General features: G+C 46.3%; 1 protein-coding gene across 1 annotated transcript in view; it reads left to right on the forward strand.

Annotated features, from left to right (window-relative positions):
• The window catches only part of LOC138549874 (peroxiredoxin-2-like), a 1255072-nt gene that overhangs the window by 1176676 nt on the left and 63565 nt on the right, over positions 1-14831 (forward strand). The window contains exon 7 of the mRNA XM_069642369.1: positions 5473-5597. Within this exon, the coding sequence (XP_069498470.1) occupies positions 5473-5597 (125 nt within the window). The remainder of the gene's footprint in view (positions 1-5472; positions 5598-14831) is intronic.

Below are 14831 nucleotides of genomic sequence, written 5' to 3' on the forward strand. Positions count from 1 at the left end.
GGGAACGGTTCATGAATATACAAGAAAAGGAAGGGGCACAAGTCAGGAGCAGAGAATATTTACAAGGCAGAAGTGCTCCCCAAGAGGATGGAACTCAATAAACCCAAAATCCAGACACCCCCCGAAACCTCAAGATACAAAATAAGGTACGTCAACCTCAAAAAGAAAATAAGAATATGGAGACCACCTAAAATTCCGATAGGGAACACCGAAGATTGGAAAGGATCTCAGGCAGTAATTCAGCAGCGGCGAGCTGGGACCAATTTGGAATCGCAAGATAGACTAAGTGGGGTTTAGGACTCCCCGCGCCATAGTTACATCTGATTTGAAAAGGGCATGGCGCGCAGGGCAACACGCCCAAGCGATCATAGCGCTCAGAGCCCTCCTCAGGGAAGTTACGAGAGGGGTGGGGGGGTCAGGGGGAAAGTTGGGGAATCAAGGGGAGGGGAGTTAAGAATGGGGGGAAGTTAGGGGAAGTTAAGGGACGGTTACAAAGGGGGGGCAAAGGAAAGCCACCGGCACAGATTGCCACTATCTAGAATCTACCCTACAGAGCCACGAGAGAAAGGAACCACACATAGCACGATGGGGCTGAAAATCCTAACATATAACATTAGAGGATTAAACTCCCCAGTTAAGAGGAAAAAAGTGGAACACTAGCTACATAAAGAGAAGCACGAAATAATAACGCTTCAAGAAACGCATATTAAGAAGAAGGAAAAAGGGAAACTCCACCTGAAAGGCTACAATCAGATAATACAAGCTAATGATGGGGAAAAAAAGTGTGTACTAATAGCATTTGCCAACTCTCTCAACGTGCAAATCCAAGAAACACAAGCGGACAAACAAGGAAGATTCCTGTTTGTAAAAATCCAGATTGAAACCCGCCGGCTGACACTCGCAACACTATACGCTCCAAACACAGGCCAGGACGGATTCATAAAGGACACTCTGAACAAATTGGACAACTTTACAAAAGGAGAGATTATACTAGCTGGAGATTTCAATTTAGCATGGGACCCCAGAGAATATCAATCAAACCCAAAACATTCACATCAGGGAAACCCAATGCATTCGCTGAAGAACACCATGGGGAAACTGGCTCTAGAAGATGTGTGGAGGCGAGTCAGGGGCACGACCCCGGAATTCACGTACCACTCCCATGGTCATGGCACAAGTTCAAGGATCGATGGGCTTCGGCGAGCCTGGTAGGGGAGATTCAGGATGTAGAGAAGGGACCCATATCACTATCAGACCACGCACCTCTGAGCATAACAATCCCCACATGTTGCAAACAATCAGGCTTATGGCGATGGAGACTACCACGGGAAGTCAGTCATACAAGATCCTGTAACGCGAGAGATGATAAGAGCACAAATAACAGACTATTTTGAACGGAACGACACACCAGAAGTGGTGAAATCCACAACATGGGAAGCATTTAAAGCGGTAACGCGAGGACAGATGATTGCACTCAAATCGCAGAAGGACAGTCAATCCGGAAATGGGAAGAAGAACTGGAAGAAAACTTAGCGAAAATAAGAAAGGAAATGTCAAACAACCACACCCTAAAACTGAAGAGAGCCTACAGACACATACAGGGGCAGCTAGATTCCATTCGAACAAAAAGAGCAGAGAACTAACTACTACATCTGAAACACTGGTACGCAATGAAAGCAAACAAAGCGGACAAACTCCTGGCAAGACAAATAAAAGGCAAACAACAAAGCCAGATGGTAAAGGCATTGAGAGATGAGAACGATCAGAGGCGAACGCAGTCGAAAGACATAAAAGAAATATTTAAAGAATACTACCAAAGGCCGTATACAACAGATAAACCAAAAGAAGAGGACCAGGCAGGTTATCTGAAGGACTTAACACTCCCAAGCTTATCACCAGAGGAGAAACTGCAGCTTGATGAACCAATCACGACGGAAGAAGTAACTAAAGCAATTAGAGAACTCCCGAAAAACAAATCCCCGGGGCCGGATGGCTACACAGCAGCATTCTACAAAACCTATATCGGAGCCCTTACGCCCATCCTAACAGATCTTTATAACACCTTCAAAGATACAGATAATATCACGAACACCATGAACGAAGCAAACATTCTAGTCTTCCACAAAAAAGGGAAAGACCCAGAGAATCCGAGTTCGTATCGCCCCATAGCCCTAATAAATCTGGATGCCAAACTGCACCCGAAAATACTAGCAAATAGACTCACACCGCTCCTCCTTAAACTGATACACCAGGACCAATACGGATTTGTGACTAACAGAACAACACATGATAATATTAAACGGATCGTCCACCTGATCGAGAAAGTGGGAATCACCAAAGCTCCAGCAGCAGTACTGGCGTTAGACGCGGAAAAAGCAATCCACCGAGTAGAGTGGTCCTTACTGTTTCGAATCATGGAGAAAATGGGCTCGGGCAAAATATACATAAAATTGATAGGGGCCAACTACAATGCACCCTCGGCCAGAATAGCGGTGAACGGAGAACTATCAGACACGATTAAGATAAGATAGAAAGGGGCACAAAACAGGGATGCCCACTCTCCCCGTTATTATATGCAATATTTTTAGAACCATTACTGGTGAAAATGAGAGATACACCCAACATCAAAGGCATACCAATGGGATGTTTTGCCCACAAAACTGCGGCATATGCAGACGACATGGTGGTGACCCTGGCAGACCCGGAGGAAACACTGCCTTTTCTCATACAAACAATAGACAAATATGAAACGATCTCCGGACTGAAGATCAACAAGCAAAAGTCAGAGGTAATGGCTCTAGATGGAGAAGAACAAGAAATCCACAAGCGAGCAAGAGAACTCCACCTACGAGTGACGAAAGAAGGGGTAAAATACATGGGCGTCACGCTGTCTGATACAATCAAAGGCCTGTACGCAGGGAACTACCGGATCCTCCTGGAACAAGTGAGAAGAGACATGGAAAGGTGGAACCCATTATCAATAACATGGTGGGGCAGAATAACAGTCATAAAAATGACGAGATTGCCCAGACTGCTATACTACTTCTAGGCACTCCCCAGACGAATTCCGCCCTCCTTCTTCAAAGCACTCTCCAAGATAATATCCAAATAGATCTGGCAGAACAAAACCCTGAGACTCTCCAATATTGCACTTACAGCTCCAAAGACAATGGGAGGCATGGCACTACCACACTTTAGAAAATATTACGAGGCGGCCCAGATGTGGGTTTTGACTGAGGGAATGGATTCCAAACAGATCCGAGAAGCTATGGGAAGCACAAGACAGGGCAGTGGCAAAGACAAACCTGCGGCATATGTTATGGTTAAGACCGGAAAATAGACATTCAAATGTTCGCACTAGTGAGATACTGAGTACAGTACTAGAAATCTGGAACAGGGCAACAAAAAAAGGACCATTGACAATCGATCCGGCCCCCTTCATGCCGCTATTTGAGAACACCGAATTCCAACCGGGTACAGAAAAAGGGTCATATAAGAAGTGGATAAAAGCGGAGTGCACAAAAGTGGGGGACATGTTTGAAGACCAACAAATTAGAACGTTCATAGAATGCCGGCAACTCCTGGGCCTCACAGAAATAGATAAATATAAGTACGAACAACTCCACCACTGGCTATCATCCCCAAGAATAAAACAAGAGCGCTAACCCCATTCGAATCATACATCCTGTCACAACCAGGGGATAGAAAATGTGTCTCAACCATGTACAGATTTCTAAATACCCAGTCGGAAGAGACGAAATGGCAATACATGAAGAGATGGGAAACACATTGGAAAGGGAGATCTCGAGAGAAACAATGGACATATGTATGGCATATAATTCCCAAATGGACACGGGCGATCCAGACAAGAGAAGTATGGACATAAATAATGATACAATGGCACTACACTCCGAAATGACTGCACAGAATGTTCAACACCACACAAATCAATTGCTGGAGAGGCTGTGATGCGGAAGGCAACTGGAGACACATATGGTGGGACTGTCCAAAACTCCAGGGCTACTGGTCAGAGGTAAGAGCCCAAATGCAGGAAATGTTTAAGGGAACAGAAAACCTAGGAGAAGAGGTGTGGATGTGTGGGATGTGGGACCCCCGGGATAGAACAATGACAAAAACGCAAAAGAGAAACTTTATGGGACTGTTAACGGCCGAATGGCTAGCCATAGCTCAAAAATGGAAACAGAACACACCTCCATCGAAACTAGAATGGCTTCAGAGGGTATGGCAACATATAGCAATGGAGCGTACAACATATAAAATCCGAGGGGCACGCCAAAACTTTATAAAAGACTTGGGGATGGCGCTAGAATACCTACAAAGTGACTATATGCTACAGTGGTGCCCACACAAAATCAGAATACTGGACATGTTCAAATAAGATTAGATGGACTCTGAGGGAATATCAACGCTCTACAAAAATACAGCCGGTGGGAAAGGGTAAGGGGGAGGTTGGAGAGGGAAGGGACGAGGGACTATGCTGGAGTCCCAATGTTAATGTTTAAGAAATGCAACTAAAAATAACATTAAAAAAATGCATGTTTACTTCTTACAATCAGGCAGTTGAAATAGTGTTTTTTTCCTGTGGTACTATGTGCACTACTAATCCAACCATATCCATGGAGCTGTGAGGGTGAAAACAGGGGCACTAGATTCTACACAACTTTTTCCTATTTTCTGTAGTGATTATTTGTACTCCCATTTGAATTTTTTGGGAGTATTTGCCAATTTTTAGGGAGTAAAAGTGGCCGATACACCCATTATCTGTAGGGCTGCCTACTTGGATAACATTCACTGATACATAGTCCCTTTCCTCTTGTTAACCCACCCCAAGCTGCCTCACCCGCCCTTTCCCACCCCTAACCTTTCTCTCCCTTCCTGAAGTCTTTTAATTTATTTTATATTTTTTCCCACAATTCAGCCCAGACCTCCTTGTCCTTATCAGATCTTCTCTAAAGATTAATTGCTTGTAAAGGAGATTTGGGTTGGTTGAGGCTGGTAAAAAAATAAGTGGGTACCTGAAAAGCTACCAGAATCTAATTCACTAGAAGATTCTCTGCATCCTGCAGATCATTTTCAAGGCTTACTTAGGAACTCCAACGTGTTTAGCAGCCCTTAACACAAGGAGTACTGGACACACATTTTGGGTCTAATCTTGGGTTTGACTTGTCCCACTGAACAGAGTAAACTGTAGGCAGTTTTTCCGACTTACCAGAAAAAATGTCTAATAAAATTCATAATATGTGATATTTTCTTTAACAGATTTATTGTGAATATTTGAAAAACCTACATGGAGTTAGCCATTCAGTGGATACACAAGCCCATCCACAATAATGAAGCAAGAATGCATAGTGAACAGGAAGAAGGGTTACTGGGTATTGAATACATAAGAACGTCTTGGAAGAATATGTTCATTTTGAATGCAACTACCATGGCTCACTTGATTATTTTCAGGAATTATCAGAAGTCTGAACCACCGAGTTGTGCTTATTGGGTGGAAGAGATGAAGATGGCTGCAGCCATTGAGAAGTCAATTTGTGCTTTCACTCATCAGCTGAAGAGTCGGCAATCAGCCTACGGTAAATTTATTTTTCATAATTGCAAATTGAGTTATGAATGGACATAACTTACAAGTTGGTGTTACTAATTATTCGTGAATTGGTAATGGTAGATACAACTAAGCAAAAGAAAAGACTGTTCACCAGTGAAGTGTATGCTTAACCACTATCGATTAAATAATGAAAAAGAACATTTAAAGGAACCTTAACTCTCACTGGCCTACGTCTCTGGTCTTACCACCTGCTTCTTGACTGTTATCACCACTTATCTTTCAGTCCTCTACTATCACTGCTACCACTTTCTTCACTTCTGTTACCACTACCTTCTTAGCTCTCATTACATCTGTCTCAATACTAGATATTTAGATATCTATGTCTCCAATTTTAGTAATGACATAACAATGTATATCTCACCAGGTAATGTATAACGCTATTCACATGGAAGTCCTGATTCTGTGTTTTCCTATTAAGGTAATAACCCAAATGATTCTGCTAGTTCTGTGGATGTGGTTTTGAACGTTCCAGATGCCAAATCATCAAAGTTAACTTTAGTTGGGGTCAAAGACTTAATCAAATAGTCTGAAAGAAAGTTTATAAATAAACTAAGATTTTATTATCAATTCCCTGTTTGTTTATTTATTGTGATACATTTTGGATAAAATCTTTTCACACAATCAAAACCCTAAAATCATACAAAACAATTTCATACAACTTTTTTAAAGCACAATTAGAGCAATAGTCAAGGAAATCTCATTGACTTTTAAAATTCAAACCCAAAACCAATCAGAGGAAATATGTTCAATACGGTGCATACATCTGATTAATTTTCTCCTACGGATATCCATTAAGCCAGAGCAATCGATGAATAAATGATTCAAAGTTTCTACTTTCGCATTGCAATATCGACATAATTGTGCTCTGGATATAACCACATCACTAGTCAAAAACAAATTTCACTTTAACCCCAAAACACTATTAATAAAATCAAAACACTAATCAAAACCAAAACACTATTAATAAAATCATGCTAGGGATGCTTTACCAAGTAAATCCAATCAGTCCTAAATTATTTTTGCATTGTTTTCCTTGGGTCTGTACATACTTCTTCAACAGAGGAATCAATTTTCATTAAAAGCAACTCATTTTTTTTTTTCCTGATCATTACCCCTTTGCATGAGGTATTAGCTAACTCTGTCTGGAGTTTCTTTAATAAGGATGCCTGCGATGGAAGTAAAATACTTTAATAGATTTGCTAAATTTTCCAATCCACCTAGGGTTGGAGAGACCCTATGGCCACCTCATATAGTTTTTCAGCCATAGGGACTAAGCCAGGCAGGGATACCACCTTCCTCCGCAACATGGCTTCAGGCTTCCGACAAGCTATGTCTTGATCTGCTGTTTCGGAACCAAAAATGTGTTTCGCCAACATTGTTTGGTGGTAAAACCTCAAAACAGGTCAAATTGAAAAACATCCACATATAAAATCGATTTGTCGCAGCTGCTGACAAAAAGGAAGCTGTAAAGGTCGTATAAATAGACAATGTTCCCCTTAGTATATATAGCAATCCAAATATTTAAAATGGTTAACCAGTTCAAGATCGTGAGCCCCAATGTGCCAATTAAACTTTTTTCTTTTGGACTTTTCGGCATTCAATATCAGAATTTTCAATTTAACAATATTTAAATGTAAGTCTAACTCAAGCAAGTACACATTTAAAGATTTAAATGTTCTTAGAAGCCCAACTGGGGTCAAATCGCACATCACCATATCGTCAGCGTAGTTTAGGTACTGTATCTGTATGTTTCCCACACCTGGGGAATTAGCCTGCACCTTCTGCACAATTTGGGCCATATCACAGATGTAAATACTATTTAAAAAGGGGGCCAGAATGTACCCCTGGCAGAGTCCGCAATTTGTATTGATCCAACTGGTACGGGCTACTTGTCTATTTAGTCTGATCTTAATTTTTGTATCCTTTTGGAGGGCAGCCAAAATATTCACAAACGGGCATCCCATAGCTAACATTTTCTGCCAGAGTGTAGTCAGATTCATACAATCGAAAGCCTTTGAAATATCCATGAATGCTAAGTAAATGTCTCTTCTGCAGGCTCTCAATTTCTTATACTGTGACTAGGGGGTTGTCCTTCCCTCTATGGTATGGACAAATTGCATCTCTGATTTAGGTGCATGCAAATTTCTAGACCCTTTTCGGTGCCCGTATAATTGGGGAGGTCATTGTTAGGACTGACGGTCTTGTCAGTGGAAGTCACATATTTCTTACTCATATGTGTAGACTCCACACAGTTAAGCTACCAAATACATTTCCTAGAGGAAATACTTGAAGAGATTACAGCAGAACACAAATAATTTGTGATTTCAAAAAATTATATTTTTTAGTTAAACCGTCAAAATAATTGCAGTGGAACAACAATCATTTCTAATTTCAACATTAAGTTTGCTATTCAAATACAGTGTATCAATGTAACAAGCAATGAAGATAGAAATACAAAGAGCTGAGACATTAGGCATAGGTCTCCGTTGCCCGGCTGGTTTCTGACCTCACACGGTCTCGATTTCTTAGCAAGCAACAACAATATAACACTATTTTGGGAGGTCATGACTGCATTCTTGAAGCCAGATTGGAACAAATCTAAGCATTCACAGTTACTTTCCTAGCGTTGCAACTCCACTAAAATTATGTTAGCAGAGAATTTGTTGGACGAGTCAAATAAAGAAATTACATTATAATTGACTTGTTTAAATCTGTCCCCTCTCCCCCATTTGAAAATCAAGACCAAAACCGCACATTTCCATGAGCTAACTTGCGTTATTAAAATATTCTCAAATAGAATTAACACTATTCTGGACCGCAAGCAGACATCAGATTTTAAAGTTAAATTTGATAGCCTGGAATATTAGATCTGTTACTGCTCCAGATCAAAAACCTGTCATCATCAACCTGAATAACTTTGCCCCAATGTATTCTAGTTTGTACTACAAAATCCTCAACCTCTACCATAACATTTAAATTAGTAAAATGTTTTTAACAGGTTACTCACCGTAGTGACCACCTTACTCCTAGTCCATAGTCCCCTTTCCTCCATACTTATGGGACATCTCTTATGAATACCCTTAGGAGGTTTCAGCCCTTGGACGGTGAAAGACTCCGTGATGCAGGCGGCGATCCACTGAGAAATAGTTGCCTTAGACGCCTGCTTGCCCTGAGGGTTACCGAAGGTCACAAAAAGTTGAGAAGAACCCCTAAGCTCGGAAGTCCTGTCCAGGTAGAACTTGAGAGCTCTTCGGACATGAAGACAGTGTAGAACCCTCTCAGCCTTAGAGGCAGGGTTCGGAAAAAAGACCGGTAGGGAAATCGACTGATTCAGATGGAATTCAGTCTCAACCTTCAGCAGAAAGGCCGGGTTCGTCCGAAGGACTACCTTGTCCTTGTGAAAGACCAAGAAAGGATGCTCCACCGACAATGCCTGGAGCTCACTCACTCTCCTTGCTGACGTAACTGCGACCAAAAAGGACAATTTCCAGGACAAGTACTTGAGGTCCACAGTAGCCATTGGTTCAAAGGGTTTATGGCACAGCACCGTCAGGACCACATTTAGGTCCCACGGCGGGTGCGGATTACGAACCGGAGGGTAGAGGCGTGTCAAGTCAGCAAAATGCCTCTTCACAACAGGGTTAGTCACGGAATAAGAACACTGGTCTGTAGAAAAATAAGCGGAAACCGCTGAGAGATAAGTCTTGCATGACAGAACATGAACCCCTGACTCTGCTAGGGAGGACACGAAGGACAGCACCGTGTCAATCGTGGCCACCCTTGGATCCAACTTCTTCTCCAAACACCAATGACAGAACATGAGCCATTTACTCCTGTATTGGGATCTGGTCGAGGGTTTCCTGGCTGACTGGATAATACGCATGTTATCTGTAGACAAATTCAGATGCTCTAAAGACTTGAACTCAGGCACCATGCCGCCAAGCTGAGCGTTTGAGGGGAGGGATGCCACAGCTGCTGTTCCGCTTGGTGAAGAAGATCGGGAGTTACTGGGAACCTGATCGGCGGATACACCAACAGGTGTTGAAGCTCTGACAACCAAAACCTGGCCGTCCACCACAGGGCTATGAGTAGAAGGGAACAGTTCACCGAATTCTTCAACTTCCAAATTGCCCGGTGAACCAGAGTCCGAGGCGGGAAGGCTTAAGCTCTCATGTTGTGCCATGGAATCTCGAGAGCATCCCCCATAGAGGAGGCTCCCAGCCCCCCTCTGGAGGCATACTGAGGAAGCTTCGTGTTTACCACCGTAGCGAAGAGGTCCACCTCTGGTGTGCCCCAACGCAAGAAAATCCATGAGAGGACCTCCGCCGTCAACTCCCACTCGTAGCTGACCACTGTCCGCCGGCTGAGGGCATCCGCTGTGACATTCAGCTGGCCCGGGATGTGTACTGCAAGCAGCCAGACACCATGAAGCACGGCCCACTCTCATATCTGGATAGACAGGTCCACGAGGGGGGGAGACTTCGTTCCCCCTTGTTTGTTGATGTAATACATTGACACCACATTATCCGTGCGTATGCGGACCACCTTGTTGGCAATGAGCGGTCTGAACGCCTTGAGCGCCAGAAAGATCACCAGAAACTCCAAATGATTTATGTGCTGAAGCTTGTCCTGAGGCGACCTGAGATCCGAGACCTGAAGAAGATCTAACGTTGCACCCCACCCCAGAAGGGAGGAGTCTGTCATGATCGTCACCATGGGGGCCGGGTCCTGAAACCCCGCGCCCACCGACAGGTTGCTGAGAGATGACCACCAGTCCAGGTCCACTCTCATGGAATCCGGAATCATTATTTGCTTGGAATCCGGGTCCACAGCCTGATGCCAGGAACTCCGAAGAGCCATCTGGGTCCGTCTCATCTTGAGACGAGCAAGAGGAAGAGCCAGCACGCACAAGGCCATGGGGCCCAGAAGCCTCTGGAACCACCAGGCCGACATGCTCTCCGACTGCACAAACATCTGACACGTGGCTAACAGATCCGCCATTCTGTCCCCGGTCAGGTACACTCTGCAGTCGATCGTGTTCCAGCGAAAACCCAGGAAAATCAGGTCCTGCGAGACTGTCATGGAAGATTTCCGCCAGTCCACCGGCAGCCCAAGATGGAACAGGAGCTGAAGGAGAGACTGGAGATTGCCCGCTGCTGCTAGCGGACAAGGGCTGCGTAAGAGCCAGTCGTCCAAATACAGATACACATGTATACCCTGGAGACGAAGATAGGCCGCAATCACCAACATCATCTTCGTAAAGACACACAGCGCTGAGCTGAGGCCAAAAGGAAGCACTCGAAACTGGAAGTGCTCCTCTGCCAAAGAGAAGCGGAGATATCTCCTGTGTGGGTTCCAAATCAGGATATGCATGTACGCGTCCTGAAGGTCCACAACGCTGAGCCAGTCGCCCGCCTGCAAGGAGGAGCGTATCTGGCTGGGCGTAATCATCTTGAATTTCTCTTGGGGTAGGAAAAGTTTGAACTGGGAAAGGTCTAGGATGGTGCGCAGGCCAGCCTGGTTGGGTTTGGGCACTGTAAACAGCCGGGAGTAGAAGCCCCCCCCTCGCTCCCCGAGGGGAATGGGTTCCACAGCTCTGAGGTCCAGACGTTTCTGAACCTCGGCTTTGAGGGAGGGCGAGCCCGACATCTGAAAAGGAGGGTTGCAGGGTGGGGTATGGGGTAGAGGTAAGCGTAAGCCCGCTCGAGCGACTGACAAGACCCATCTGTCTTCTGTGATGGTCTGCCACGCCTCCCAATGAGACGCAATGCGTCCTCCCACCGTGGTCTTGTGCGAGCGTGGAAAACCCTCATTTAGTAGGTTTATCGGTGGCGGTGCCACCTGAACCTGAGGAGGAGTCTGACGAGCGGGAGAAAAACCGCGTCCGTTGTTGCCTACGGCGGTTATTCCCCGCAGGGGTATCCACTCTGCGAGATTTGCGGTCGAGAAAGCCCCTAAAGCCAGAGAAGGGTCGACTTTGTGACAACGGTCTCTGGGTTTTGAAAGGAGCCTTAACCAGGACAGACAATGACTTAGCTGTCTGCGTGCTATCCTTCGCCTTGGTGAGCTCTACATCTGTAGAATGAAAGAGCTCTTTATCATCGAACGGAAGGTCCAACACCTTGTCCTGCACTTCTTTTGAAAATTTAGTGGCATGCAGCCATGCCTGCCATGAGGCAGGCTTGGCTGCATAAGGGGCCTTATGCTGGCTACCCCCAGCATAAGGCCCCGAGCCGAGGTGTCTATGTGATGAGCCGCAGCCTCCAGGAGATCCTGGGCCAAGACCCTGGCATCGGATAGGCCACCCTTGAAGTCTTCCAACTTCTCGACTGGGATGTGCTCCTCAAACTCCGACAGACCTTTCCGCATCTGCATGTTAGCTCCCGCTAATATCAACTCAGCATTGGCCTGCCTGAGCTGCAAGGCCGAGTTGGCAAAGATTTTCCTCCCTAGGGAGCTTGTCCTCCTTACCCAGCACCTGAGTAGCCGTCGTGGAAGAGAATGCTGCAGATCTGGATTGCAAAGTGGCCGCAGCCACCACTGTGTAGGAGGGAGGCGGACAAGACAACAGGGACACCTCTTCTGAAGAATGTAGCCTGTACCTCGCATCAATCTTCTTATTGACAAAAAGTCCTGAGTGTGGCTTTTCCCAGACTCTTCGGACCTCGGCCAGAACATCCTTCTGCAGGAACAGGCCGGTACGCTCCAAGGGAGACAGGGTGAACGCCCCAGAAAGCACTCCCTCCTGCGGAGCGGGTGCCTTCAGCACCAGAACATCTAAGAAACTCATCATGTCCAGTACCCGGTCATGAAAAGCTCTGATAGAACGGGGAAGCTCCTCGTTGTCCTGATCGCCTTGAGGGTCATCTGACAGGTCAGGATCCTGCTGAGCAGTGTCAGGCACTGCCTTGTCCACTGGGGTCGATGGAGGCAAAGGCGAAAGAGCTGGGGGAGGCACCACGGGCAAGGGAGGCCCCGGGGGAACCACCGGAGGAACGGGTGGAGCCGAAGGCGTAGGTGGACATATCTCCCTGAAATGCCCTTTGAAATATTCCCTCATGGGGTCGGTGCGCATAAGCGCTCGAAATTTACCAAAAAAGGCGTCCTCCGGAAACTGTTTAGGAACCTGAGGAGGCCTCTCATGAGGTGGACAAATCCAAGGGCGTAGTGGGGAAGGGTGCCACACCGGCCCCTCCACCAATGTATCCACATAAATCAAAGGTGCCGCCCCCGCGGGCAACAAAACATTGTGCGGAAGAGGCATCCGGGCGTTTCAATCATAAACCGGCCGGTAAGGATGCGCACAAGGGAACTTAGGTTCACCGAAGGGACCAAGCCCTACAACAGAGGCCGATGGTGTAGGGGTAGCACCTAAAATGGCCGCCGCAGTCATGGCGGGAACGGGCGCCATTTTGTCCTCATCTGAGGGGAACTGCGGTAACGTGAGGTAGTGAGGCAGGGATCCCCGTCGATGGATCAGGGGTCTAAATCTTAGCCTTAACATAAGGAACCTCGGCAGAGCCGGTACTATGAGGCCTGGAATGTTTTTGTGACATACCAACCGCCAACTGAGCCTTCGAAGGAAGGACCTCGGCACTGCCAGTAAAAGAAGAACTTTGCTTCTTTGCCACCTCAACAGGTCTGGTATCACCACAAGAGCGGGAACGGTAAGCAACAGCTTTCACCGACAAAGCCTTGACCGGCCTCTCAGAACTGTTGGTAGCTTTAGCCTCTGAACGAGGGACCTCGGACCCAGGCCCGGAAAAAGCCTTATCTGCGCGGGCCTCGAACATCCGTTCGGTAAAAACAAGCCCAGCCAAGGCCTCGGGGCGAACCCCGGTCTTACCTTTGAGGGAAGCCGACAGAGAGGCCTCAGAGTGAGCTCCGGTACCCCACGACTCAGTAGAACTGGGTCTACAAACAGCCCCCACAGGAGGGGCCTCGGAGCATACTCGGGTATTCACAGGCCCCTTACGGAGACCCTCTGAGAAAACTCCGGTAGAATTATTAGGCCCAAAGGGCACCTCAGGGCGAACCCCGGTGACAGAGCGATCAACACCCCTCCCGGCCCGAGAGGAACCCAAAAAAAAGGTATCCCCCGACCGGGGTGCTCTGAAAAGTAAAGAACTTACCGGGCGTTTCTTCTTCACATCGATGAACGCCTGAAAATGTGAAGGATGAGTACATCGGAACACCTCCTCCCACCGCTCCAACTGACATTGAAGTGCCCGGACCGAAAGGGAGTCACAGTAAAAACAGGAGTCCCAACGGTGATCCGGACCCAAACACTCTAAACATAGAGGATGGGGATCCGCCCTCGCGAAGCGACGGTGACAGGATGAACAATCAGGAAAGTCTAGCTTGAACGACATAGACAGACCAGTAAACGAACGCTAGCGAGAGCCAGAGAGGACAAAGGGAAGAAAAACCTCAGAGGATGCAAGAGCGTCCGGCCCCGATCGAGCAGAGAAAAGGACTGATGGGCGATGCGCGGGGCGGAGCCAAGATGGCCGGGGTTACGGCCGCGTGCCGGGCCCTGCGCAAGAAAGAGAGGAAGGACACATTTTTGGAAAAAATTTGGATGCTTTTTACAAAGTGCTCCGGTCCCGTCCCACAGGACGGAGAGATGTCCCATAAGTATGAGGAAAGGGGACGGGAGGTAGGAGTATTTCGTTTTTACTTTATTTAACTTGCACATATGTTCGTTGGGCAAGGTAAGCACAGAGCGACATAACAAATAACATTTTTAGCACACACATACATTACATGGTACTATTCATGGCACAGATTCCTCACCTCCCTCCTCTACATTTCATTGTGCTAAGTATTGCCGAAAGCCGCTCCAAATATCTCTTGGCTGACTCGACGGCGGCATGAGGCCTGCATATTTTTCCTCCTTATCATTCGCCCATACCATGTCTTGAAGCCAATTGTCATAAGAGAATGCCGCCCTGCACTTCCATCGCAGTAAAATAGCTGTCTTTGACAGTATCAAACCAAAGTTTACCAGTTTGCGCTTCAGTGAATTCAGACCTTTGGTCCTTGCTTTGTAATTCATTGGGACAAGTCTCATTAGCAACACAATTTAACTTCACATCCTTAAACTAATACATAGATGGCATTACCCTAAAGTAAGTTTGGACGGAATGTAATCAGGAATAATTCAGTTTGCTGGAGAAGTTGGAAGGCATGTATTGGCACA

This window comes from Ambystoma mexicanum, chromosome 1q (assembly GCF_040938575.1).
Source record: "Ambystoma mexicanum isolate Mex_15411 chromosome 1q, UKY_AmexF1_1, whole genome shotgun sequence".
NCBI lineage: Eukaryota > Metazoa > Chordata > Amphibia > Caudata > Ambystomatidae > Ambystoma > Ambystoma mexicanum.